Source organism: Drosophila albomicans, chromosome 2R, assembly GCF_009650485.2.
Source record: "Drosophila albomicans strain 15112-1751.03 chromosome 2R, ASM965048v2, whole genome shotgun sequence".
Classification (NCBI taxonomy): Eukaryota; Metazoa; Arthropoda; class Insecta; order Diptera; family Drosophilidae; genus Drosophila; species Drosophila albomicans.
In genome coordinates this window covers 28,756,189-28,781,987 of record NC_047631.2, presented here as the reverse complement: position 1 = coordinate 28,781,987, position 25,799 = coordinate 28,756,189, and the positions used below count along the sequence as shown (strand labels likewise).

General features: G+C 40.2%; 5 protein-coding genes across 13 annotated transcripts in view; 1 reads left to right on the top strand and 4 right to left on the bottom strand.

The window, feature by feature from the left end:
* LOC117575628 (serine-rich adhesin for platelets) overlaps window positions 1–5,166 on the top strand; it is a 70,884-nt gene extending 65,718 nt beyond the window's left edge. For all 5 annotated transcript variants that reach the window (XM_052007809.1, XM_052007808.1, XM_052007807.1 and 2 more), the window contains 6 exons: window positions 2,279–2,463; window positions 2,874–3,068; window positions 3,138–3,392; window positions 3,459–3,733; window positions 3,795–4,003; window positions 4,065–5,166. In XM_052007809.1, coding sequence (XP_051863769.1) covers window positions 2,279–2,463; window positions 2,874–3,068; window positions 3,138–3,392; window positions 3,459–3,733; window positions 3,795–4,003; window positions 4,065–4,216 — 1,271 coding nt within the window. In that variant the 3' untranslated portion in view covers window positions 4,217–5,166. The remainder of the gene's footprint in view (window positions 1–2,278; window positions 2,464–2,873; window positions 3,069–3,137; window positions 3,393–3,458; window positions 3,734–3,794; window positions 4,004–4,064) is intronic.
* The window catches only part of LOC117575627 (solute carrier family 22 member 5), a 30,672-nt gene extending 19,246 nt beyond the window's left edge, over window positions 1–11,426 (bottom strand). For 2 of the 3 annotated variants that reach the window (XR_007955433.1, XR_007955432.1), the window contains exons 1-5: window positions 10,756–11,426; window positions 10,051–10,309; window positions 9,557–9,968; window positions 8,348–8,854; window positions 8,035–8,267 (exon numbers count right to left, since the gene is read on the bottom strand). Coding sequence is in view for 1 of the 3 variants with exons in the window: in XM_034259904.2 (XP_034115795.1) it covers window positions 8,075–8,267; window positions 8,348–8,854; window positions 9,557–9,968; window positions 10,051–10,309; window positions 10,756–11,097 (1,713 nt within the window). In the remaining 2 variants the exon portion in view is untranslated. Of the gene's footprint in view, window positions 1–7,154; window positions 8,268–8,347; window positions 8,855–9,556; window positions 9,969–10,050; window positions 10,310–10,755 lie in introns of those variants that run through there. The other variant, XM_034259904.2, reaches the window with a different exon arrangement.
* Window positions 11,427–12,255: 829 nt separating this feature from the next.
* On the bottom strand, window positions 12,256–14,871 carry LOC117575918 (solute carrier family 22 member 6-like). Its single transcript, XM_034260372.2, has 4 exons — window positions 14,333–14,871; window positions 13,987–14,245; window positions 13,513–13,918; window positions 12,256–13,452 (listed from the first exon to the last, which is right to left on the bottom strand). The coding sequence occupies exons 1-4, from the start codon at window positions 14,663–14,665 to the stop codon at window positions 12,810–12,812; spliced, it is 1,641 nt and encodes a 546-aa protein (XP_034116263.1). The 5' UTR covers window positions 14,666–14,871; the 3' UTR covers window positions 12,256–12,809.
* Window positions 14,872–16,160: 1,289 nt separating this feature from the next.
* Window positions 16,161–18,442, bottom strand: LOC117576311 (organic cation transporter protein). The gene is made up of 4 exons (XM_034260965.2): window positions 17,778–18,442; window positions 17,465–17,723; window positions 16,976–17,396; window positions 16,161–16,916 (listed from the first exon to the last, which is right to left on the bottom strand). Exons 1-4 carry the CDS (start codon window positions 18,147–18,149, stop codon window positions 16,274–16,276), a joined length of 1,695 nt encoding a protein of 564 aa, XP_034116856.1. The 5' UTR covers window positions 18,150–18,442; the 3' UTR covers window positions 16,161–16,273.
* Window positions 18,443–18,821: 379 nt separating this feature from the next.
* LOC117576309 (mucin-4) overlaps window positions 18,822–25,799 on the bottom strand; it is a 55,227-nt gene continuing 48,249 nt past the window's right edge. For 2 of the 3 annotated variants that reach the window (XM_034260964.2, XM_052008048.1), the window contains exons 5-6: window positions 23,916–25,752; window positions 18,822–20,353 (exon numbers count right to left, since the gene is read on the bottom strand). In XM_034260964.2, coding sequence (XP_034116855.2) covers window positions 19,772–20,353; window positions 23,916–25,752 — 2,419 coding nt within the window. In that variant the 3' untranslated portion in view covers window positions 18,822–19,771. Of the gene's footprint in view, window positions 20,354–21,508; window positions 21,662–23,915; window positions 25,753–25,799 lie in introns of those variants that run through there. The other variant, XM_052008049.1, reaches the window with a different exon arrangement.

The window sequence follows — 25,799 nt, the reverse complement described above, 5'->3', positions numbered from 1 at the left end:
AGCCATAAATGGATAATAGTACAATAAGCACATAATAAAATCAAAAGTGATGTGAGATGAAGAGAAATGATTGAAGTCATAACAAAATGGCTGATAAAGCCATTGTTGGAATTTACTACCTACAATTCTTTCCTCAACTCAGTTAAAAGTTATACTATGTATAGTTTATAGTATTTGAGATATACTATGTTCTTAAATTGAGTTCGCTTTAATAACAATTTATAAATGGGTATTTGTAGTATTTTGGATATAGTACTGTGTTCTCAAATTGGTGTCGCTTTAATACAAAATTAAACTATAAATAGACATTTGTAGTATTTTAAATATACTGTGTTCTTAATTCGCTTTAATTCAAGCAGCCAAAAGGTGGAGTCTAAAATTTGCAAAGCAAACTTTAGCTGTCTACAACACTTGTTTGAAAGTTTGCTAACTTTATTTCATGTAGTATCTTAGATCAAACTGTACTTAGACACTGATAGACAGAGCTTTCTTTAACCATACCAAAAATATAAGGGAAATTTACACTCTTGACTCCGTCATAAATTTATTATGCCCCAGAACAATGATATAAATACAGACACGAGCAGCACTCGAACTCGCTTTCGCATGATTCAATTCGCTTTGGGCGTTATATGGCCCAATTATTTGTGTGTTTACACACGCTGTTTGGGGCAAACCTTCAGCTTAATTATGGGCATTATGCTGACACCCGATGCCAAGTAGTATCTAATTGCGAGTTTTTTCGGTTGCCGAATTTCGTAGCCAAGGCTGCAAGGCAAGTTCAAGTGCAATTTGAACAGTTTTTCAATTGAATTGACGTCGTTCTGCCAGCCTTGATTTTGTTTCTTTCCTCCCCCAAGCGTTCTGTTGTGTGAGTTAAGATAAGTTGTTCGAAATGCAAAACCCAATTACGTGTCATAGTTTTCCCCTTTAGATTGCTTATCGCTGTGTCTTATCAAAAACTCACACCAAGTGTAAATAAAAAGCAACAGCTGGCAACAGACGACGACAACAACAACAATCGCAACTAACAATAACAAACGACGAAATGTCTTGAAGTACTTCTGAAAACGAACAAAAAAAAAAAGCTGCATTTAATTGTGATAATGAAAAAAGTGACGCGTTTAATTGGCAAACGGGGCCAACGAAGTGGGCAGCGTGAGTCGCCCAAAGATGCCACCGGTTACAATGCGTTTGTGCGTCCCGCGCGTGCAACTGCAACACAGCCAGCTGCTGTGCACAATTATGGCCAGAAGTCGATGGCCATAAAGACAACGCCAGCGGGCGGCGGACCAACGACAACGGGCAAAATTCAATATGCTGCCCTCAATCGTTTGCGCAACAGCAACAGTTGCTGCAGCAGCAGCAGCACAACAGCCACAACACTGACTGCAAAAAGTACGCGACGCCGCCGCTGGCTGCGGCAACTCTGCTGTGGTTGCTGGCGCCGTCGTGGGCGACGACGACACCAACAACGGCAACGACAACGCCACAGCTATTGGCACAAATCGAAGTTGAACTGGCTGTGGCAGCTGCTGCGTTGCAACGTCGGCGGCTGCAGAGGCCGAAGGGGTGGCAGCTATCATTACGATTACGATGAGGAGGATGATGATATCGATGCCAAAGTGGCGGCCTACATACTGGAGATGAAGCAACGCGAAGCTGCCACAAGCAGCAGCGGTAACAGCAGCAGGCAGCAAAGTGAGCAAGTCGAAGAAGAAGCAGAAACAACTACGGTTTTTATGAGGGTGCAAGAGGTGACACCAACGCCGCAAGCATTGCCACAACCGGAGGCACAACAGCAGCAGTATCAGCAGCAGGAGCTGAAGCAGCGCGCCTGGACCTGGGATGACAGTTTGCGTTCCAATTCGGATCGCTTTCTGGAAACGCTCGAGGAGGAGATGATGCCGGGCGCTGCGGCAGCTGCTGCTGCTGTTGCACCTGGTGCACGGCTGTCGCTGACATTGCAACGCCGCACCCCGTTGCATGTCACCTTCCAGGAGGTGCAAGGTATGGCGGCACAGCTAGCACCAGCAACTTGCCACCAGCCACCTGCCACCTACCATTGCCTGTTTGTTGCATGCCGCTCAAAACTTTGCAACTGAATCATTTCTTTAATCACAGCTTGATTGACTGATTGCAAATTACTCTTATGAGTGTGTGTTGATGTGTGTGTGTGTGTTTGTTTTTGTTGAGTGTGCTCATTAGTTGTGCGTAATTGCGGAAGAAAGTCGTTTAATGATGTGTTTATTTCTATTTCTCTTCAATCTGATTACAGAGGAAGCCAAGGCAGCAGCCGAGGAGTTAAGCCACTCGCCGGTAATTGGTCAACGACATACGGATGCTGCCTCCAGTCCCATACAGTCGCGTGCCTCCAGCGAAGCGTGGCCAGTGCAATCCGACGAGGACATCGATCGTCTCGTGGCGATGCATCAGAATCGCAGCAGTCTCAGCTCTCTGGGCGTAAGTTGTAACCCATTTTATAAATGATTTTCTGTAAAATTGTTACTTCTTTTTTTGCTTATCATTTGGTTTTTTGATTATCACCATTTTGCAATGCTTTCTTCGAAAGTATTCATCTTCCTTTAATACCTATCCTATAAACATTCATGTAAAGAAATGCTCTTTGAAGTAATTACAATTTTCCTCTTAAACTTCTCGTCCACTTCCTTCTTAATATTTGACTACTTTCTTTTCTCTTTGAACCCTAATTGTTCAGTTTTCTATTTTCTATATTCGTCTTACTATTTTATTGGACTTTTTGAGTTTTTCCATTTACTCCTAGCGAATTTCCCTTGTATTAATTTCTTCTTTCATCTTACAATCTACCTCTGGAAACTCGACTAATCCATCTCTCTTTTTCGATATTTCAGGTTCGCTCTGAGTCCATGGCCAGCGTTTACTCAGGCGCCGGCGAAGGTCGCTATGGCACCGTTGTGGTCAAGGGTCAGGTGGAGTTTGGCATGCAGTACAACTACAAGTTGGGTGCATTGGAGATACACGTGGTGCGCTGCAAAGATCTAGCTGCTGTGGACGCCAAGCGCAATCGCAGCGATCCCTACGTGAAGGTAACTATTCCCCATACTACTCCAAGTAAAACAAACTTACTAAAACTCCTTCTTTACTTTATTTTACAGGTCTATTTGCTACCCGACAAGTCAAAGGCTGGCAAGCGCAAGACCAAAGTCAAGAAACACACTCTCAACCCGATCTTCGATGAAACTCTGCGCTTCCACACACCAATCTCCAGCCTGGAAACACGCACCTTATGGCTAACGGTGTGGCACTCTGATATGTTTGGACGCAACGATTTTCTGGGCGAGGTCAGCGTCAATCTGCAGGGTCGCCTCTTTGACAATCCGCAATCGCAGTGGTATTTGCTCCAGGAACGCGTAAGTTTAACAGAGCATTTCTCAAATGTGATCCTTTCTTTAATCAATTTATTTTTCTACTCGCAGAGCGAACCTTTTGACGAGGTGGCCACTTATCGCGGCGATATTGTGGTTGGCTTGAAATACATTCCTCCAGAGAATCTGAAATCTTCGATCTTCTCGCGTGGCTCCAGCCTGACGGGCAGCTCGTCTAATCTGCGTAAGTTTGGAGGCAGCATCAAATCGGTGGCCTCCAAGTCGGATCGTAGCACCAAGGGTGGTCAGCTGCATGTGCTGGTCAAGGAGGCCAAGCACTTGAGTCCGATTAAGACCAACGGCACCTGTGATGCCTTCTGCAAGAGGTAAGCGTCGTAACTTGAAGCTCTCTTTTACCTAAAACTAATCCTTGAAATCTGTTCTTAGCTATCTGCTGCCAGATCGCACGCGCAGCTCCAAGCAGAAGACGCCTGTGGTCAAGCGCACCTTGCATCCCAGCTGGAATTATACGTTTGTCTACGAGGATGTTTCACTAGAGGATTTATCGGAGCGCGCTTTAGAACTGACCGTTTGGGATCACGATCGTTTGGCCAGCAATGAATTTGTGGGCGGCATACGATTCTCCCTCGGCACGGGTAAGTTTTTAAATCAAATAAAAAGTTGCAGCTTATTAACATTATGGCTTTCTTTAAACAGGTCGCAGTTATGGCAGACAGGTGGAATGGATGGATGCCACTGGCAAGGAACTGTCGCTGTGGCAGAATATGCTGGATCGTCCCAACTTTTGGGTGGAGGGCAGCCTCGTGTTGCGCTCCAGTCTCGATGGCATTCGCGCCACATTGCCATAGGCACAGCCAGTGTCTGAGCCACAGCCAGCTACGTCACAATTTGCATTGTAGTAATTTATTGCCTAGCTACACACCCACACAAATATGCATAAATATATATATATATATCGTTATATATATATAGATGTATATATAGTACATACTTATTCATATATAATGTTGCAGTTAGCGTTTGCCCCCGGGCACATATTGTATTTGTATTGTATTGTGTTGTATACTGTATTAATTATGAACTATGATATGTAGTTGTTGGATGACAAGCATTACTAGAAACTTAAGAATGGATCACACTATACAAAATCGGAAAACCAGTTGCGATTCGCAACGATTCGCTTCGATTCGTTTGGCGATTCGTTTACTGGGCTGTTGCACACACATGAATGATGAGTACTCGGGCTCAAGTTTCGATTCGCGCACGCAATTTAGAACGATTTATATAGGAAGATTTTCAATACTCGAATATGTGGATGGATATAGCATTGATGACACTGCAAATAATAAGTATATTATATACATATTGTAGTTTAAGGCAGCACAATGTTCAAAATACGATAAAAAAAAAGCAAAAACAAAAGAAAAACAGAAGCGTTATCAAATTAATTGCACTATTCATAAGTGATGAAGCTATAAAAGCAACAAGTGTAAAGCAAATAAACAAAATAAAAAAAAATGTGGATTGCTCATCTCAAATGATGACGATGACGACGACAAAGTATATAGCCCATGCATAGGCTACATCTAGACACTTAAGATCCATTGTGTGTGTATTTTTTGAAAAGAAACAAAAACAAACAAACATAAGATGAACTTGCAATTTTGCATAATGTATGCATTAAACTACGATAATAACTGAACCGACATAAACTAAGCTATATGATACATAATGTCTACTATTAACTATCAATAATAATAATCGATGATAAATACAAATAACAATTTTGTAAATGCAACTTTTTCGTTTTGTTTTTCCATCCGCTATTTATTATTTTTCACCTTCCTCCCATAGCACTTAAGCAAACGCCATTCTAAACTTTATACATACTCATACTATAAATGATATATTACGATATACATATATGCATACTATATAGCAATCCAGACTTCAAGCATATCGCAATCACTCTGTACAAGTAATAAGAAAGAATCAGCTCAGATAGGCTTCATTATGGGTATTACACCTATATTTATAAACATACTATACTACTTACTACTACTACTTCCCACCAGAACTAAATAATAGCCAAAAACAATCCAATCAATATACTTATTACGTATATATGTGTACTATATATGTATGTCACTTTCCCTCCAACTCTTGTTGCTAAAAGAAGAATCTATTTGTTGTGGAATTTTTATATGGAATACTACTTGAATACTATGTATGATGTATGAGGCAGCTCGAATAATAATACCACTTAAAAGAGAATAAATAAGAGAATCCACTTTAAGAGACAACAAAAAAAATTTAATATAGAGAAAAAAACGAATCTTATGAATGCTTTTGGTGTAAGTTTACATTGTGGAATATAATGTAACCCGCATACAAATTAATAACGTTGAATGATACTTAAAAGATTTATAGGAAATGTTTTTTGATAAAATGAAAATTGCTGAATCACTCGTTGCCTAAATACCGCTTGTCTTTTATACTCAATGTTTTCGAAACACACACAAACTACACCACAGTAAACACACACACACACACACACACAAACTAGATGACGATGAAGTGTTTAGGATGAAGACGATGTAAGTGCCCACATGGATTGAACGGGTTGCAGATATGAGATTATGATTATGATTACGAGATAAGATATGATTATGTGGGCATTACGATTCTATCAAACAATAAGCAGCAAATATTGCAACAAAAAAATTTGAATAAAATAAATGGTATTTAGTAGCAAACATTATTGAAGGAATAATACTTAATTACACTCACACACTTACACTAAAAGTTGAAGATAATGATCAAATATAATTACAAATTATATGCAGACAAATTGATAAATTGTTGAAACAAAAAAGAATACAAAATTAAGAATAAAAAAGAAAAAGAAAAATACGATAGTAAACTATGTGTACTTAAGTAGTTTATTTTCCATCTTTAATGTTCAATGTAGCACATACATACTATGATGTAATGTATATACATACATATCTATTTTTTTACTTTTTAAACCTTGGCTAAATCTAAAACTTACAACTAAAGCTAGCTAAAAACAAACAACTATATTGATATCGAACTCTACTACTTTATTAACCTCTAGTCCCCTTTTTGACAGAATTGTGAATTGTGTTTTAACAATTGATATAGATACCCTGTAATGTGTGTACTCACTCAATCGATGACAAAACCAAAAACTAAAAAAAAACTCACTCACATGGTGCTATAAAACTCCTCGTGCTATAAAACTCTGGAGTACCGAGAAAAACAAAATCATGAGAAAAATCTTTTTACCTTTTTACTGTTTACCGTTTACTGTTTACGCATTTTTTGAATTCAAAAACTGAACTATTGTGAACTAGTGTTAATCACATGGTATTTACATACATACAGATAATACAATCCTACGTACATATATTATATATAGAGTATATATATAGTCTATACCATAATGTCAGTTATATACACAGATATACAATAAATGCATAAGTAGAATGAGAAATCCTAGCATTAAGATGAACCCAAACTGTTATATGGATCTATCGGAGAAATGAAAAGTTTGCTTAGACAACAAAACAAAAGAAAAGCTATATAGAAGAATGAATCTTCTAGAAATCATCAAATATTTATGTACTTATTGTATTTGACAGCAATTGCAAAAAGTGCTCAAAGGTAGCATTTAAGATTGATAAAAACATAAATTAGAAAATACAAAAAAAAAATAAAAAAAAAACTTCAAATTATAAAGAGTTATTTGAAGGGCCCTTAGATTGCCCGAAAATGTGTTGCGTTAATATACAAAGAATTTTTGTGAAAGATTACAAAACAAACAAAACAATGGTTGCCACATGGTTAAATTAGAGTTCTTTCTGTTCAATCTAAACAATTAAATTAATATACATACATACATATTTATGAAATTATAATTGAAATACATACACGGATAGTTGTATGTGGAATTTGAACATCCTTCTGTTCCTCTCCTAAAACTGATGTGATGAATACAAAAACTTTTAAATGTAATGTTGACCTGAGTTGATACTCAAAATACACACACACAACCACAACACTTCTAGAGGGTTCTACAATAAGATATAGTAGTTGGGTTTTTGATAGAATGGATAATGGTTTAACACTAACACACACACACGAATCTCTAATCACATACTAGATTTATTGTAAGTTCAAGCTCTGGTCCTTAAGCTACCATATACAAATGTTTTTTCCATTGAGAGTTTCAAACAGGGCAAAAAGCAACCTCTATTTTGTACTATATAAGACTTTCTCTATATATATACATATTGTAATGAAGCAAATAAGCAACAAATCAAGTTACATACTCTCGTACATATCTATGTACACTTTACTTATATACAAAATACATACACGTACTATGTAAGCAATTACTACAGGATAACAAAAGAGTTTACACATGCATTACTTACATATACATATGGAAAATGTGGTAAAACGGAATAACACACACTTACACACACACACCTTAATTATAGTTACGTTGAATACTGTGACCCAAAATCAATCAAATAAAAGCAAATTTCGCATCTACTGACAACTTTCGGAATTAAAACTGTTGTTCTCAATTTTCTTTCTGGTGTGTGTCTGTTGTGTCGGCCTCTAATGCTCTTCTTACATTTTTTAACACAGGACATTGAGCGATTTGGGGCTTCCGTCTACACTTCCGCTTCCGTTTCCGCTGCTTCGGCATTTCCACGTACGCTATTGAGGGCATTTAACTTAAGCTCCTCCGTAGGCTGTTTGAGCACATCGTCGTCGTTGCCGCGTCGCCGCTGCCAACAATCGAATGCGAACAAGGATTCGCCCTTGCCAAAGCTTTCGCCATCCTCCAGGGTAATGGGCAGCTGCCTGTAACATACACACAAACACAAACACACAAACACTTGTCAGTATATCAGCTTTAGCCCTTTAATTCGTGACACACTCACCTATTGTTCGTTTCCGGTAGCAGCAATGTGCAGCCAGCAGCAGTCAACAGCACAACTGTCAGTATCAATGGCGGACCCGCCGCCATAATGCTGCCCAAGTGGATGAGATAGGGCGAGGTAAAGGACGCCGCTGCAGCTGCCAAGTGAGCGGTGGCCATGCCACGTGAGCGCACACAGGTGGGCAGCAACTCCGATGTGTACTGCGAGGTGAGCGTGTAGCACATCGAGATGCCGAGGCGTGTGGGCAATGCAAAGGCCAGCAGTAATGTGGCATTGTGCTGGGCACCTTCATTGGACAGGGCCACGCCCAGAGCACAGGACAAGAGGCTGGTGCATAGCAATGCCAGAAAGTTGGTGGCCTTGCGTCCCAGTCGACTCTGCAGCAGACCCTGCAGAATGCCAGATGGTGGCACAACCACCGCAAATAGCGAGAATACCACAAATGGCGACAGTCCCAAACCCTCCACGTTGCGGGAGATGGTGTTGAAGCCCAGCGCAGTCAGCATGCTGCAAGCCAAAACAATAAATAAATAATGAAAGCATATAAGAAAGGTACACGCTACTAATTTCATTTTAAACTCAACCTTTGAGCCTTATTATTTAAGTTCTATGCAGTAAAATTGTGCTATCAATTTAATTTGGCATTGGAAAATGCTCTAAAATATGTAAACCGCAACATAAAGAAATTTTGTCAGCAAATTATGTAGTTAAAGCTCTTAACATATAGTGTCTGAGTTCAAGGCAGATAAGCAGACAGATGGACAAATGAGTAACAGCTACAAATTGTATAAAGAAATTGCATTCAAGTATTGCTCAATTCTGAGATATAGCTACTCATTTTGAAAAGAACCATGTAAGAAGACTTGAAATCATAATTTGAAAACCTATTGAGAATTTGCCTAGTATAGAAATTCTTTTGCATGACATTGTCAACTAAATTTTTTAATTCTTGGATAAAATGTAAGCATGCTGAATCTTCGAAAAACTGCTCAAATTACAAAGAAATATTTTACCCGATGTTATAGCTTCAGTTTTTAGTAATTGTATACAGAAGCACTTATCTTTATAGCTTCCAGTATCGATTTTGTTCTTCAATGCAATACTTCTGAGACTTTCTTGCTGCCTGTGACATACATTATTCTATCTCCCCCGTTATTACATTCCACATAATTAAGAATTACTCGAAATATACTTCCGTTGTTTACTCACAAAGTAAATATGACGACGAGCGATGTTTTGCGTAGATGCGGAGTGCGCAGCAGATCAAAGAGCCTGGCCTTCTGCTGATGATTCTCCAGCTTTTGCTTGGCGATGCAATTTTGACGAAAGGCCTCAAAGTCAGCGGCCGGCACTTGACGCCCGTTGAAGTGTGCAATGTGCTTCAATCGGGCAATGGCGCCCTCCACATTGTTGCGCGTTATCAGCCACTGGGCGCTCTCCTGCACCACAAAATAGAAGAGTGCGACGACCAGTTGCAGCAATGCCGAAAATGTCAGATAAATGCGCCAGTTGCCGGCTAAAACCGATAGCCAAGGGGCCACCAAACCGCCGAGACAAAAGCAAAATCCCAGCGTTCCACTGATAGCCAAATTCCGCAGCTTTGGGGCCAGATACTCGAGCACTGTGTGTGTGTGAAGAAGATGATGCGTGATGCATGATGAGAGCAGAGATCGAGATAAGCGAGCTGAGCGACATTTGCTTACCCAGAATAAACATGAGATAGTAGTTGGCAGTTGCAGCCAAGCCGGAGATGCAGCGAAAGGCACTGAACTGGGCCAAATTGGTGGCGTAAGTAGTCAAAAAGTCACCCACAAAGCCGCACTGATTAGCCAGAATAACAGCGCGCACTCGGCCAACTTTATCGCCCAGCATGCCAAAGGAGAAGGTGCCCACCAGAGAGCCCAGAAAGAAAAGCGATTGCCCAATGCGCGCTTTGTAAGCATCTTCACAGACCCAATTGAGCTGTGAAGGAAAATAGAGATTTAATAGTATTATTTATATATATAGAAAATATTTTAAATATGTCAATAATAATGTATAATCTACATCTCAGAAACTATTTTATTACGACAATTTAAGCAGAATTTATTTGAGGAAATAATATATATATTGTTATTCATAGAGAAATTTTACTATAAAAACTATTCTTTTTAAGCGAAACTTGAAATACTGATTTAACTAAGTATATGATATATCGTCATGCATAAAGAAATTTCATTAACGAAACTTCTATTATAAAAAATACACAAGTTGCAGTACAATTTTTGTTGCTGTGAAATCCGTAATCATATTTGTGTAAACAATTTTTTATTTCTAAACTTTAAATACCTATTACCTTAAGGATATATTATTAAACAAAAAACTCAATTTAAGTATATACTTTTGATCAAGTAACTCGTGTTTCTTACCTCCACATTCATGCTACGAAATCCGTAATCATATTTGTAGATCCAACGATCGCAGCGCTCACTGCTCAGCGTCAGATTGTAGCCCTCGTCCAGGAACTCGATCTTCTCGAGCCGTGTGCAGGAAGCCGCCTTGCCAAAGCGAGCATAGATGGCGGCAATTTCCTCGTGACTGCGATTTGCCAACTGCTCATGATAGCACCAATGTTTGGGCACAAATCCAATGATATTCTGGGAATAATAATGCACGGTGCTGGTGAACGCAATATAGCCGAGCAGCAGCAGCATTAGGCACTGATAGCGTCCCGCATCGCCGCACTTGACCAGTATTTTATCAAAATCCATGGCATGGACGAAGTGCTACAAAAATGGATTGTGTGTGTGGATTGTATTGTGGTGCGCTCTCCCACTGCTCGGGTTGAGATTCAATTAAGACTGAAGTGCAAGAGCAACAAGGGCATTTACAATCAGATTCGCATACGAATATCCGTCTACACACTAAAGCATTTGTTCGTTTACTCTCTCTCTCTCTCACTTACTCTCTGTCGCTATCTTTCGGTCTATTAATCGTCGCATTTCTCATTTCCCCTAGTCAGACAATCATTTTCATTCTCATTCTCATGCTCATAGTTGTATGCTCAGTCTTGGTTGTTGCGTCCGATAAGATTGTTTTGGTGGAGAGCTTATCGCATTTGCGTGTAGTTCGCATTACGAAATAAATGTTTTATTATTTAAGTGAATTCGCTTATTCGCTTTAATCTATATACACACACAGTCCGTAAAACGCGTCGCGCGGTGTGCTCAGAACTAAACTAAACGTCTCGCACTTTAAACTAATTACATTAGCAATATCTTTTCGTACATTTCGTGTTCTTAAATATACACACAATGAAATAAAAAAATATAAATCGCGACTAAAGATCAACAATTGATTGCGTGTCTAGACTCTTTGGCAAGGAATCTTCCAAAAAGTTGCTCTTCATATCAACATATACACATATTTTCTTATCAAATTTCGCATAGTTAGACTTCGCTAAAATGTAAATACGATTATGTACACTTTATTGTGGCCGACTCGGATTTATGGCCAGAGTTTCTTCTCTTCAAGTGCCGCTGCATGATGTGCAAGTTTTTTTTTTTCGTTTTAAAAATAAATGTTTGAAAACTCTTGCTCTGTTTCTGTGTGAAAATATACATTCAATTTTGCCCATTATAATTTTTGTTAACACATTATCCCCTACATAAATAGTTGACTGAGTTCCATATTTTATAGGAATTGCGAAATTATGAGACTTCATTATAAGAAAATTTAGTTGTATACAACTAATACATAATCTATGACTTGGACAAGTTTTTATGACCCTATTTGAAAACCAGTTTCGCTTAAATCGGAATGGCAACAATTCTCATTAGGAGCTCCTAAAAGTTATACAAAACTGATTGAAAACTGTTTCTTAAACGCCTTCTACAGGGTATTTCATAGTCAAGTACGCAGCACAACGTTTCAAGCTGTTTGTTTGTTTATTAATACTTATTTCAATCTATTAACAAAGTTGGCGCACAAAATGTTTTTTTTTAAATTAAAAATATAGCTAACAAAAAGTATAAAAAATCGTATGTTAAAATATGCCAAAGATAGTATAGTATACATTCATAGTATAGAGAACCGATAAACAAAAATGTTTGCGGAATCCATTAAAAAAATGTTTAAGCAAATTCGTGTGTTAATATATGTAAGCTCTGATGTGTTTTGCATATTCGCGTCATCTATATTCCGTTCAACATTGAGAATTGGAATTGGAATAGTCAATCCTAATACTAGTATTCTATACATATCATACATATATAAGTATATAACATATCTGCATCGTTGTTCCTTCATAACGTTGTAATAGGAAATATTCTCACGTTTCTTGTCGCTTGTCGTGTTTTGTGGTGCGTGACATTATTTGATATATCTAAGTGCATAACATACTCGTCTAGTCTAGTTTAGAGAACTTACGTAGTTAAGATGAGTTTGCCGCGGCTTAATTGATTAATTGGCATGGTTTAAGCGATTAAGACATCAACTTCTGCCTTGTGTCCGCCTCTTGCTGGGCATCCACAGTAGCTTTTGTCTTTGTGGATCTGAGGAAATCAAACATTCGCTCCTCTTCGCCAAAGTGTTCGCCCTCTTTCACTGTGAGGGGCAACTTTCTGTTCGCTGTCTCGGGCAGCAGCAAACAGACATAGGCACACGCAAAGAAGATCAGACAGAGTATAATCGAAGGCGCTGCTCTATAGTAGGTGCCCAAATGCATAATGTAGGGCGACAGCAGCGAGAAGGCAGCTCCGGCCACATGAGCCAACGAGAGGCCACGTGAACGCACCGAAGTTGGCACCAACTCGGTGGAGAACAACAGCGTTGATCCAAAGCACACCGAGATGCCAAAGCGCGCAATGATGTTTAAAGTGACGAGCAGCGTAACACTGGGATGTTGAGACAACGACAGAGCAATGCCGCTTGCGGCTGTGAACACGCCTGTAAGCAACATGGAGCTAATCGAGGAGCCCTTGCGCCCAAATCTGTCCTGTATCTTAGCCTGGAGAATGCCCGAGGGAGGCAGCGTTAAAGCAGTCAGCGAGAACATGATGAAGGCTGAGATGCCGAGTCCTTCAACATTGCGGGACATGATGTTGTAGCAAACAGTCATGGACATGCTAAAGAATATTAACAAAATTAGATTGGGAAATTTTAATATTAATTTCAATACTACTTACAACACAATTATCATTTGAATGAAGATTCCGCGCAAATGCGGCGTCTTTAGTAGATCCGTGAACTTGTCGTCCTGCTGCTTGAGCTGCTTCGATTTCTGGCAATAGCTGCGAAACGCATCCCAATCGCTCTCACTGATTCTTTGTTTATTAAACTGTGCCACATGCTGCAAGCGTTGCACAGCGCCATCGAGGTTATTCCTGGTGATCAGCCACTGAGCACTCTCCTGCACCAGGAAATAGAACAAGATGGTCAGCAGCAGTGGCATCGAAGAGCAGAGCAAATATTTGCGCCAGTGGCCAACCCAAACAGCTATCCAGGAGGAACAAATCATGCCCAAACTATAGAAGATACCCATGCTCATATTTAGGCCAGTATTCCGCAGCTTGGGAGAAACATACTCCAACACTATAATAAAACAGATTAACATACATAGTTGTAAATGCAAATAGTACTATAGTAAAACTAAAGCTCACCTAGAATAAACATCAGATAACTGTTGGCATCGACAGCGAGACCAGAGATGAAGCGTGTTATCGAGAACGTTGTCAGATTGTCGGCGAAAATGGTCGCAAAGTCACCGACGAAGCCACAGAAATTTGCCAAAATTAGTGACTTGATGCGTCCGATTTTATCGCCCAAAAAGCCAAAGATGAGCGTGCCACACATGGAGCCGACAAAGAATAGCGATTGTCCGACTGGCGCTTTATAGGCATCATCACAGACCCAATTAAGCTGTGTGTTATACACGCCAGAAGATAAGATAGTGTTAAACAAAAGAGAGATAGAGAGAGAGAGTGAGAAGTGTTCTCTAATACTTGCCTCGGTGTTCATGCTCCTAAAACCGAAATCATAGTTATAAATCCAACGATCGCAACGATCCGGACTGATAGTCGCATTGCCAGTAATCAAATCGATTGTCGCCAGACGAGTGCATGAAGGTTTCTCAAACTGATTATAGATAGCCTTGATCTGTGCAAAACTAATACCCTCCAGCTGTTCGTGGTAGCACCAATGATCGGGCACAAAACCAATCACATTCTGTGAGAAGTTGTGCATCGCTGTAACAAACATCAATACGCTGTACAGAGCCAAGAGCAGATATTGATAGCGATTGCTATTGCCGCATTTGGCCAGAATCTCATCGAAATCCATGGCACACACACTCAGTCAGTCAGTCGATCACAACAACAACAACAACGAAAAGTCCGCGCTTTCAATTTATAGTTGTCGTTTTCGTTTTCGTTTGGATTTTGTGATGTGTGAAATACTCGATTGAGTCTCAATCGGAATCCAATTCCGAATCCGCTTAGCTGAGTGGCTAAATAGAAAATAAGCTGCGTCTCCGTCCGCTCGCAGTCGCTGCCACGCAAGTACTGCCAGCTGCTGAGCTGAGCGCATTCGCTGCTCGAGACCTCTTCCCTCGATAGTTAAGAGCGAGTTTGTTCGACAAACCAGCTGATATTGTATACAATATTGCGCTCCAACAATAGTTTATAATGGGCTCTCTGGGCTGATAACCGTTGAAAGCGACTCGCAGCAACTCGCGACATTCGCTTATCAGCGCAACAGTCGAAGGCGCGATCTTATTAGCGTTTAATCGTATTGATTTCATTAATATTGTAAGTACTCGCATAATACAATACACGCTTGTAATTTGAACACTCGCCAAGCCAAACAACAATGTTGCGATTAAATTGTTCATTTCTTGATTAACTTTTTCGCTAGGAAACAAGTCATATAGATTTATGCTTACTGCCATAAAGATTTCCGTGAAATATTAAGTATACGCATATCTTGACACATTTGGCAATCTTCTGCTGAGATTTGTGTTCTTGTACCAATATTGTAAATTATTGTTTCATTGCCAGTTTTACTCAATAGGAAACAATCAGAATGGCATAAATAAAACGAGTCTTTACAGCTATTTTTAAACTCTTTTACTTGCCTGACTCACTAAGAAGCAATAAGCAAAATGATCTGCAATAAATATACATACAAACATCTCACACTTTAGCAGGCAACACATTCAAGTTGTTTGTGTGAAAATACGACAATGAACTGAGTTCAATTGCTTCGATTTAATTGCTTGAGCGAATGCTTTATTTGAAATTCGCGCCCAAGCGAATTCGGCGAATTTCGACGGCGAATTCGAATTCGTTAACTGAAAAGCAAACATTAACTTTAAGCTTAAGATACATTTGAATTCAATAAATAATTTAAATATTTAAAGTATTCACTTGACAATTTCGAGTGTATTTATTATTTAAAATATTAATGTTAATTAGTATATTAGTACATTAGTTAATATGCTGATAAGCTTTAATAATTGCTTACTGATTGCAACTAAAACCAATTAGTGATATAAAAGTCAAGTATTCTTCATATTTTTTCGCTGATATGCGATCATTTTAGAATATATATTTTTTAATTTGAATCATTAAATTAATGGCTTCACAATAAAGTTTACACAAATTAAATAAACTCAGGATTGATATTTTATTCCGAATAATTAGTTAAATGTAATGCTTTAAATGGAAGTTTACTCAAGTCAACTTCAATTCATTACAGCAAATATTTTCTAAATTCAGAATAGATATTTTCTTTAGAATAATTGATTTAAATTAATACATTAACAATGAAATACATAAATTTGTGCTTATGGACTGGAATGATTTCTTCCACTGGGATTAATAACAAATTGTGTGCTTAAATTATAACAAATATGAAATAAAGTATTTAATTTGTAATGGATATTGCTGTTTAAGCGTTTTCCTTGTCTTTCAATTCCGCCTCAAGTTCCACTTCCGTCTCCTTGTCCTTGCCAAACTCGAGCAGAAAGTCAAACATGCGTTCGCCAATGCCAAACTTCTCGCCCTCGGCCACGGTCATGGGCAACTTCTTGTTGCGTGTCTCGGGCATTAGCAGACATATGTAAGCACCGGCGAGGAAAAGCAGGCCAAGTATAATCGAGGGTGCGGGCTTAAAGTAAGTGCCCAAATGAATGATGAACGGCGATAAGAACGAGGCAGCAAAGCCCGCCACATGGGCGACGCCAACGCCACGCCCACGCACCGATGTGGGAATTAATTCGGTGCAGAGTTGAGAGCTTGCGCCATCGGCAATCGAGACACCAAAGCGTGCCACAAGTGTTAAGCCCACCAGCAAGAAAACACTGCGATTCTGACCCTGTGCTATGACCAGCCCAGCGGCCACAGCAAAGATGCCCGTTATCATCATCCAGCTAACAGAAGTCAACTTGCGTCCGCTGACATCCTGCAGAAAGCCCTGCAGATAGCCCGAAGGTGGCAACATGAGAGCGTTGAGTGAGAACATAATGAACGGTGAGATGCCGAGTCCTTCGACATTGCGAGCTATGGTGTTATAAGCAGGCACAACAATGATGCTATAAATGAAAGTATAAATTAATTAGGATCATCTGAAGATGGTTTAAGCTTTACTCACAAGATGAGCAGTATTTTGAAGGCCATGCATCGCATGCGCGGCGTCTTCAGCATGTCTGTTAACTTGGCCTGTTCCTCCTCAGCTGTCGCTTCCGACTTGCAATAGTTGCTCTGGCAATAGCTGCGGAATGCTTTGAAGTCATCATCGCTGACCACACGCCTGTTAATCTTGGCCACGCGTTGCAGTCGCCGAATGGCGCCATCGATATCGTCGCGTGTTACCAGCCACTGAGCGCTCTCCTGCACCAGAAAGTAGAAGAGTGTAACGAGCAGCAAAGGCAGCGAAGAGCAGGCCAGAAAGAAGCGCCAGTTGCCCACCAAAACAGCCAGCCAAGAGGCGCCAATCAGACCCAAAGAGTAGAACGAACCCAAGACTGTGTTCAAAGCAACATTGCGCAGCGAGGGTGAAACATATTCGAGCACTGCCAGAGAAGAAAAGTAATTGTTTAATCAGCATGTGTACAAGTTGGCTATTGGCCAACAAACTTACGAAGAATGTACATCAGGTACGAGTTTGCATCGGCAGCGAGACCTGAAATGAAACGGGTTATCGAAAACGCAGTCAAACTGCCCGTGAAGATGGTTGAAAAATCGCCCAGGAATCCACAGCAATTGGCCAATATCAAAGCCTTGACACGCCCAATATTATCGCCTAATAAGCCAAAAACAAGCGTGCCACACATGGAGCCAATAAAGAACAGAGATTGGCCAACTCGCGCTTTGTAGGCATCATCACAAACCCAATTCAGCTAGAGATATACAATTCACTTAATTTAAAGAATGAAAACTTAGTAAAAACTCACCTCAATATTCATGCTGCGAAAGCCGAAATCATATTTGTAAATCCAGCGATCGCAGCGATCTTTGCTGATAGTGGCATTTCCTCCATCGATATCGATTGTTGCCAGCCGCGTGCACGAAGGTTTGTCAAACTGACTGTAGATCGCTGCGATCTCGTCGAAGCTGCGATTCTCCAGCTGCTCGTGATAGCACCAATGATCGGGCACAAAACTGATCACGTTCTGTGAGAAATAATGCATCGATACGAAGACCATGAGAAAACCGTAAAGGCCCAACAGCAAGTACTGATAGCGATGGCTATTGCCGCACTTGGCCAATATCTCATCGAAGTCCATTGGAGGATTTGGATTTGAGTTGGAGTTGGAGTTTGTCATTGGGGCGAAACGTTGCACGTTGCTGTGTGATAAGCGCACAACTGCGAGTGTGTCATTTGATGGTATTCAGTTAGATATTTGCATGCCAGCCAGCCGCTAATCTCCGTTAAGCGTTTTATTACACCGCCAGCATTTTGAACTGACGCCAAACTCGTTCCGAGCCCCAAGTTGTATTGCCGTGGAGTGTGTCTAACGAACTGGTTGCTTGTCAGCGCCAAGAGAAGTCACCGAAGAGTCGTCAAATCGAAAGAGAGTGTAACATTTTTATGCTATAGCCCAAGCATGCGCGCTCTCTCTCTCTCCCTCACTCGCTCTCTCAGTCTGGTATTTTAATTATGCGAGTGTACGAGTTAGCTTCATAAGCATTCATATCTGAAATTTTGTAGAAATACTCGTAATTTATTGACACTGACCGCACGAGACTCTCCGGTTTGCCAATTGCTAATACTCTAATACCGCAGAGAGTACATTAGCTATGCCATGAATGAACTTAAAAGTATTTCTTACATTTTGTGGCACATTCGGTCAGCGCAAAAATTCACTTTCTCTTCAATCAGTTGACGAACATTGTGTAGTTCAATTAATATAAATGATTGCCACTTTATTGATTGCCCTGATTTGCAGAAACAGTAAAAAAAAAACATTTAATTGTATATACTTTTTTTTATTTTATTTGTATTTTCATTTTTTTGTTTTAATTCTCAATATTTGATTTTTGTTTTCTTTAATAAGTATGTTGTCTTCAATTACAATTGCTATTTAAATGGATATATGTTTGCTTACATTTCACGCCTTTTGAATATATTTTTTTTAGTTGTAACAGTCGAATTCAAAGTTCAACTTTTCTTTTTTTTTTGTTTGTTGATTCGTTTTATAAATGTAGTAAACGCATTTTGATAACAGGATACGATAAGTTCTATGTGTGTAGACAATAATATGTATCGTATGTTTTTTTTCTTGTCTTAAATATCATAATTAATTCAAAATTAAATATATATATTTATGTACACATTACATGCAAATCTGTTAACTAAATTTCCATAACAACTAAAACATTATACGAGTGTTGCGTAGCTGCTAATGTGTCTAATACAAAGAGTCATCAATTAAATTAGTTTGAGAGTACAAATACAATTATATCATATGTATGTAGTATAATAAGTAGGCGTAGTGCATAATGTTAAATTTAAACTTAAACCGAATGCAGACACAATCAAATTGATATATAAATTATATGGAGCATACATTGCGTATACTTAATTTAGTCATAAATAGGAGATAAGCAAATATTTGACATACATACAAACCCATCAAGGTTCCCCCTTCTTCTCTTCTTGCACATACAAAACTAACTAGTTGATATATAACATACATACATACAAATCTATATATATATATAGTCCATATGGGATAAATCATGTCTTTAAGCTTACATACAAAACGTTAAACAATGCTCTTCTTTTTTTGCTGCGTGTGCCTAATAAAAGTTCAAAATAGACTAGTTAAACGATGAAATCAGTTATCAAAAAATGTGTTTGCTATATCTATATAGCTGCTACTACCGATATATATGTTAATGCATGTGTCTGTGTGTGTTTGAGTGTGTGAAAATTTAAGTGCATTCAACATTCAATGCTATCATAGAATTCCTCTTCAATCTCCGCCTCAGACTCGGACTCGGGTTCGGACTCGGATTCCGGTTCCGACAGCTCCTCGATGTCGTCTACATCGTAGGAGATCAGCGACTGCAAACTGTTCTCTTCGGGCAGCGATTGCTTATGCTGCACATGATGCACCTTGAATGGATTGTTGGCATCATTCGGAGGCGTGCCAAACCAAATGTCCGCATCGCCAACTTCATCCTCAGCTGCAGCCGTTGTTGTTGTTGGCATCAAGCCCGGCAACGCTTCGATGGAATCGCTGTAACCATAATCGAAGGTGACCAGCAGATTATCGCTGGCACAGTCCATTGAATCGGGCGTTGTGTATTGTGTGTAATACGAATCGTAGGCCGTCTCCTCGGACACGTTGCCCGCCTCATGGAGCAGCAGCTCATTGAAGCATCTTTGCTCTTCCAGAATTGTCATGTTGATGTTGTTGTTGCTGTTGTAGTTGTTACTGTTGTTGTTGTTGCTTGTTTGCCACAATTGCCAATTGTTGTTATTGAAACGGAAATTTGGCTTAGAAATCGAATTTGCCAAATTCTAATCGCAAATGGAGAGCAAAAGAAAATAGAAGAATATCAGAAAGGTTTAGTCTCTTTTTTTTGTACTTGGAATTCAGTTGCAAACACAGCATGCGACAAAACGAAAAACAAAAAGACAAAACAAACAAAGAGGATATATAAGGCATATGGTATAGGATATGTATGGTTAGAGTTAGATAGATAAAACACAAACATAAGATTTTTCAGCGGAAGAGTTAGGCACCTCAACCAGTTGGAAATTATAGTTAGCACAGCGCAAGATATTGTCCAATAGAGAAAGATATATTTACAATAATAATCAAATTTGAAACAAACGATTCGAAATTCTGCGAATTATTTTCTGGTTCTTCAATAGAGAGTTTTGGTGCTGAAATGCCTGCATTGGGGAAACGAAGAGAGGACAGCGAGCGAGCGACAGAGAAAGAGAGAGTGTTGTGTATGTTTGGTGTGTGTTTGTTTATTGGGTTGTTGTGTGTAGAAAGTGGATAAACTACTGCGAAAAAATTATAAAAAATACTACTACAAAATGAAAGCCAATTGCTTCGCCAGATGCCCCGTTCGGTTTTTGTTTTTTGGTTCAGTGTGTTGATAAGCAAACAAACAATTAAAGCAGTGTTGTTGTGTGCGTTTGAAGTTTCTTTGGGGGGGTGGGGGGTGGATCAGAGGGGGAAAAAAAAAAGTTGAATTTGGTGGTGGCTTAACCTACGAAATGAAACAAAATGTTGTACAACAAAAGAGAGACTTACGCGTATAACATTATTTGGTCGGCAAAGTGTCTTAGTTCTTTGTCTTTGCTTTGGCTAAAACAAAACACGACAAACGATCTACAGAACAGAACAAGCTCAAGTTGTGGGTTGAGTTTTAGGCTGAGCTGAGCTGAGGCTGAGGATGAAGCAACGCGCGCGGTGGTAGCGGCGCCTCCTGACCTTGGGGGGGTCGTCTTTAGCACCTGGCTGTGGGCATTTTTCTTTTCTTTTCGCCTGTCGCCTGTCCGTTACCAAAATGAAAAACCTCCCGAAAGTCGCACTTTTGATTTTTTGTTTTGTGTGTGTCGCTTTTATGTTAGCACATTGTTTTTTGTCATATTTGCAGCATGCAGCTTAAATTTTCACCACCAACGTGTATCAATCACGCAATCAATCAATCAATCAATCATTACACCACCACATAGTCCATAGTATATTACACTTTTCTTTTTTTTTCGCTGTTTATCCAAAACGCATCCAGTTAAGTAGTTCTTAGGGAGACTTTATGTTTCACACAGTTTTTTGTTTTTATGTTTTTTTTAGTTACAGTTTTCAATAGGCTGTTGTTGGATTGGATTGGATTGTTGGTGGATGGTGGTGTTGGTTGTTGTTGTAGTTGTAGTTGGGTGGGTATAATATTTATTATTATTTTGTATGTTGAGGATATTGTTTTTTTGGTTTTTGGTACGGAATATACAAAATAGGAATCAGTGTGAGTTTATGACAAACAACAGACAGTTATAAACAATTTTGTTTGTTGGGATTTTTTTGTTTTTTTTTGTGGAGTAGACATACATGGGGACGAGAAAACGCGCAGAAAGAAAAAAGTAAAAGTAAAAAAGAAATTACAGCATTAGATACGAATATTTTTTGTTGTGTTTACAGCAGCGTTTCTTAGCCAACTTATGTGTGTGGCCATGGCAAGTGTGTGTGTGTGTGTGTGTGTGAGAATGTGTAAGAGTGTAAGTTCTTTGTTGTTAGTTTTGAGCGCTTTCCAAGCTGACAAATGAAACATGAAACGATGGCGATGATGATGATGATGATCGTAATTTGCTGAGCAAGCAATTGTTGAAGCTGCATTTTTTTTGTTCTACCTGCATCTCACAAATGAAATTCCAAATCGATTTTGCTTTTGATTCTCATTTTGTTTCGATTCTGTTTTATATTTCTATACATATATATACGAGTATAGGTAAGTGTATGTAGTGTATATGTTTGAGTGTGTGTGTGTGTGTTTATATGTATAATTAATGATTAATTAGCATTTTAAATTAGGCCAAAAAATATTGGTTGTGGTTGTTGGTAAGTGGTATACATCAACTTATATAGTTAACAATTAATAATCATAATAATAATAATAAAGTTTTAATTACACGCAATATGAATGAGACAATCAATATTGGATGGATAGGAAAATAATGTGTAATTACCGCTAAACTAATCATAATCATAATCATAATAATAATAATAGTAATAACGATAATATGTAATGGTAAACAATTTACATGATTTTTGCTTTGTTTTGCATAATGTACGATACGAGTACGAGTATACGAGTTATATATATAGATGTATATGGTAAATGATTTATGTATATGCTGCACTTCTGCGCGATATATACTAAATATATGGGCATTGCTTTACGAGTATGTACAAATAACTAAGCACATATAGTTATAGATATATATTTGAGTGTTTTTATGTGTGTATATGTATGTGAGTGTATAAGAAAGCGAAAACATTATTGTTGCACGTGCAATTGTTTTTACTTCATTTGTTTTTCTTTTCTTCTTCTGCATTTTTTCGTTTAATTATAGCGGCAGCTGTGCGACTAATTTGCATAGCTGCTCCAAGGCAAAGCCGTCGATTGGCAGTGCGGTGGCACCTTTCACTGGTCAATGACCAAAAAACAAAACAAAAAAAAAAGGAAAACAAAAAAAAACTAAAACTGATAAAGCGCAACACGCTGCGTATGCTTGATAAGCCCTTCCAGTTTGCATGCGTGACGAAGGCGGGAGCGGGGGGCAAGCAAGGGGGCGACGAAGTGGATTATGGATTGGGGAGGGTCAGGCACGATGCGGAAATGCGATTCAAGTCGATCGATCGTACTGCGGACTATAAATTGTTCTGCTTCTTCGGCTGCATAGGCACGAGACGACAATAGAGACACAATCGATGTGGTTTGGTTAAATATACAGAGTTCTGCTATATATACATAGAGATATATATAATTATGTTTGTTTTGTATGCAACGAAGGTTAGTTTTGTATGTATGTATGCTCGAGGTTGTTAATTCAATTTGTTTATAAATAAATATGCATGTAATTATGGGAGATTTCCATGAAACAAATCCCAGTAAAGCTAATTTCAATTTGGAAACAATGAAAAATTGCAAATCGACTTGGGATTTAGCTCATGAAAACCACAGTTTTTTACGTATGCGTAACGTAGATGATTTATATTAAAATTTCTATAAATTAGATATGCTGCCAGTTGATCTCTATCTTTGCTTTTTTTTCGCTTATGATTTTCGTGATATTTCTGTTTTTTTTTGCTAGTTAATTATTGTTGCTGTTGTCGTTGTAGATGTTTTGTTGTTTGTTGTTGATGTTGTTTTGAAGTTGTTTTGGAGTTGTTGTTGTTGTGGTAATCGAAGGCGTATTAAAACAGTAATCAGTTATCAGTAGGTATATATGTATAGATATATATAGATGTATGTATATGTATCATTATTATCAATATCAGTATCAGTATCGTAGCTAAGATTATTATTCATTTGAACCAACCCAAAAATGTTGACTTTAAAGTGCGTACCTTGCCACTATCACTGTCGCCATAACTGGACGTGGGCGTGGCTAATGCAGCCGCCGCTGCTGCAGCATCGCTGCTGTTGCTCTGCAGTTGATGCTCACGCGCCAAACGCGCACCCGCCACCGAGGCGCTGCTAAAGCGTCGTGCTACACCGACACTGCCACTGCCAACGTTGCCAGCGCCACGACGTTGATGATACGTCGACGCAGACGATGCACTCAGCTGCAAGTCCTTGCGCAACGTTGTGCTCAACTGGGCGGCAATGGAACTGGAGCTGCCGCCACTCGACGGACTGCTCTTGTGCGAGGCGCTGCTGTTGAGTTGTTGCTGCTGCTGTTGTTGTTGCTGTTGCTGTTGCTGCTGTTCGGGTGATTGTTGTGCACGTGATAGCGAATCCAAGTGCCGCACTCGAGAGCTAAGCGTCTCGCGCTTTAGCTTCGGCAACGGCGAGTTCTGGAGCACACGCGGGGACGGAGTTGTTGTTGTGTTGCCGCTGCTGCTGTTGTTGTTGCGTACGCCAGCACCAGCCGAGCTGGATGAATACGGCGTCGTGGCCAGCGGTATGGAGGATGAAGTCGAACTGCGACTTGTGTTCGTGCTCAGCGAATGATTGGAGGCCGAATCGCCACGCTTCAAGCTCTGACTCAGATTGCCAGTGCTGCGACTCAGCGAGGATTTGCTGCTGCTGCCATACGACACGCTGCTGGAGTTGTGCACCGATGGCGGCGATCGTCCCGCCGTCGAGGAGGAGGAGACACGTCCCGTGGGCGGTTTGCCGGCAAAGTAAGCGGCCGCCTTGCTGCCGGGCAACGGGATTTTGCTCGGTTTGCTGGCGCTGCTGAATTTGCGAAACGCATAATTGCGCATCGGCGTCTGCTCCGTTTGATAGGGACTGATGCCGCCGACGCTGGAGCTCATCACTCGAGCGGCAATGCTGCTGCTGCTGCTGGGAATCGGCGCTGTGGGCGTGCTGCTGCCCAGCGGACTGGCACTGTGAATGGCATTCACAATTGTTTTGCTCTGCGTGTCGTTGGGCGTGCGTTCCGCTTCGTGCTCGTGTGCGGATTCCGTGCTGCTGCTGTGCTGCTGCAACTCCTCCATGGCCAGCGGCACCATGGCCTTCATGCTGGGCGTGCTAATCTGATCAGAGCGCGGCAATGTCGCTGACGTCGTCGACAGAACTACAGCTGACGAGGAGTCCACCGAGTCGGGCACTCCGCGTCTGCTCAGCATCAGCGTGGTGGACGCTGATGAACGATTCGTTTCGTAGTCATGCTGTGATGAATGCAGATACGAGTTGGCCGTGCTGCTCGTGTGTAGCCGCGATTCCAGCACACGCAACTGCGCTTTGGTGCCCTCCAACTCGATATTCTTTTCCTCCAGCTGAAAGCGTAGCTCTTCGGAATCCTCTTGACTCTTGTCCAGTCGTTTGGCCAGCTGTGTTTTGGACTTGCTCGACGAGTCGAGCTTCTGGGCGAGCACCTGATTCTGCACAGTCAACGTGAGCAGATGACGCTGCAGTTCCAGCACATTCGTCTCCAGCAGTATGGCCGAGAAGCGCTTCGAATCTGTGATGCGGCATTTGGTGTTGCGTGCACCTGGCGTGCTTACCACGCCATCCAAGCGACCCAACTGATGTTGCTGCTGCTGTTGTCTTCTCGTTGCTGTATCACTGCCTGAGCTTTGATGGAATGCCTCCTGCGGCTGGTCGAGCACAACAGGCTGGAATGTGTTCGTATTGTTGCTGCTGTTGTTGAGGCTGGGGCGACTGCTGTTCGAAAGCACCGTCGTCGCCGAGGATGAAAAGTTGCGTTGACTGGAGAAATCCGATTGGCTGGCGCTGCAAGCGTAAATACATTTAATATGTTCCGAAGTTTAAAATCATTT

Excerpts from the sequence above, each read along its gene's own strand:
- LOC117576311 (XM_034260965.2), bottom strand. The coding sequence starts at position 18,149 with ATGACAAACTCCAACTCCAACTCAAATCCAAATCCTCCAATGGACTTC. Across the intron at positions 17,724-17,777 it reads TTCGCAGCATGAATATTGAG|CTGAATTGGGTTTGTGATGA; the intron begins GTGAGTTTTTAC and ends GTATATCTCTAG. Across the intron at positions 16,917-16,975 it reads TTCAAAATACTGCTCATCTT|CATCATTGTTGTGCCTGCTT; the intron begins GTGAGTAAAGCT and ends TTTCATTTATAG.
- LOC117575918 (XM_034260372.2), bottom strand. The coding sequence starts at position 14,665 with ATGGATTTCGATGAGATTCTGGCCAAATGCGGCAATAGCAATCGCTAT. Across the intron at positions 14,246-14,332 it reads TTAGGAGCATGAACACCGAG|CTTAATTGGGTCTGTGATGA; the intron begins GCAAGTATTAGA and ends TATAACACACAG. Across the intron at positions 13,919-13,986 it reads TTATCTGATGTTTATTCTAG|TGTTGGAGTATGTTTCTCCC; the intron begins GTGAGCTTTAGT and ends GTTTTATTATAG.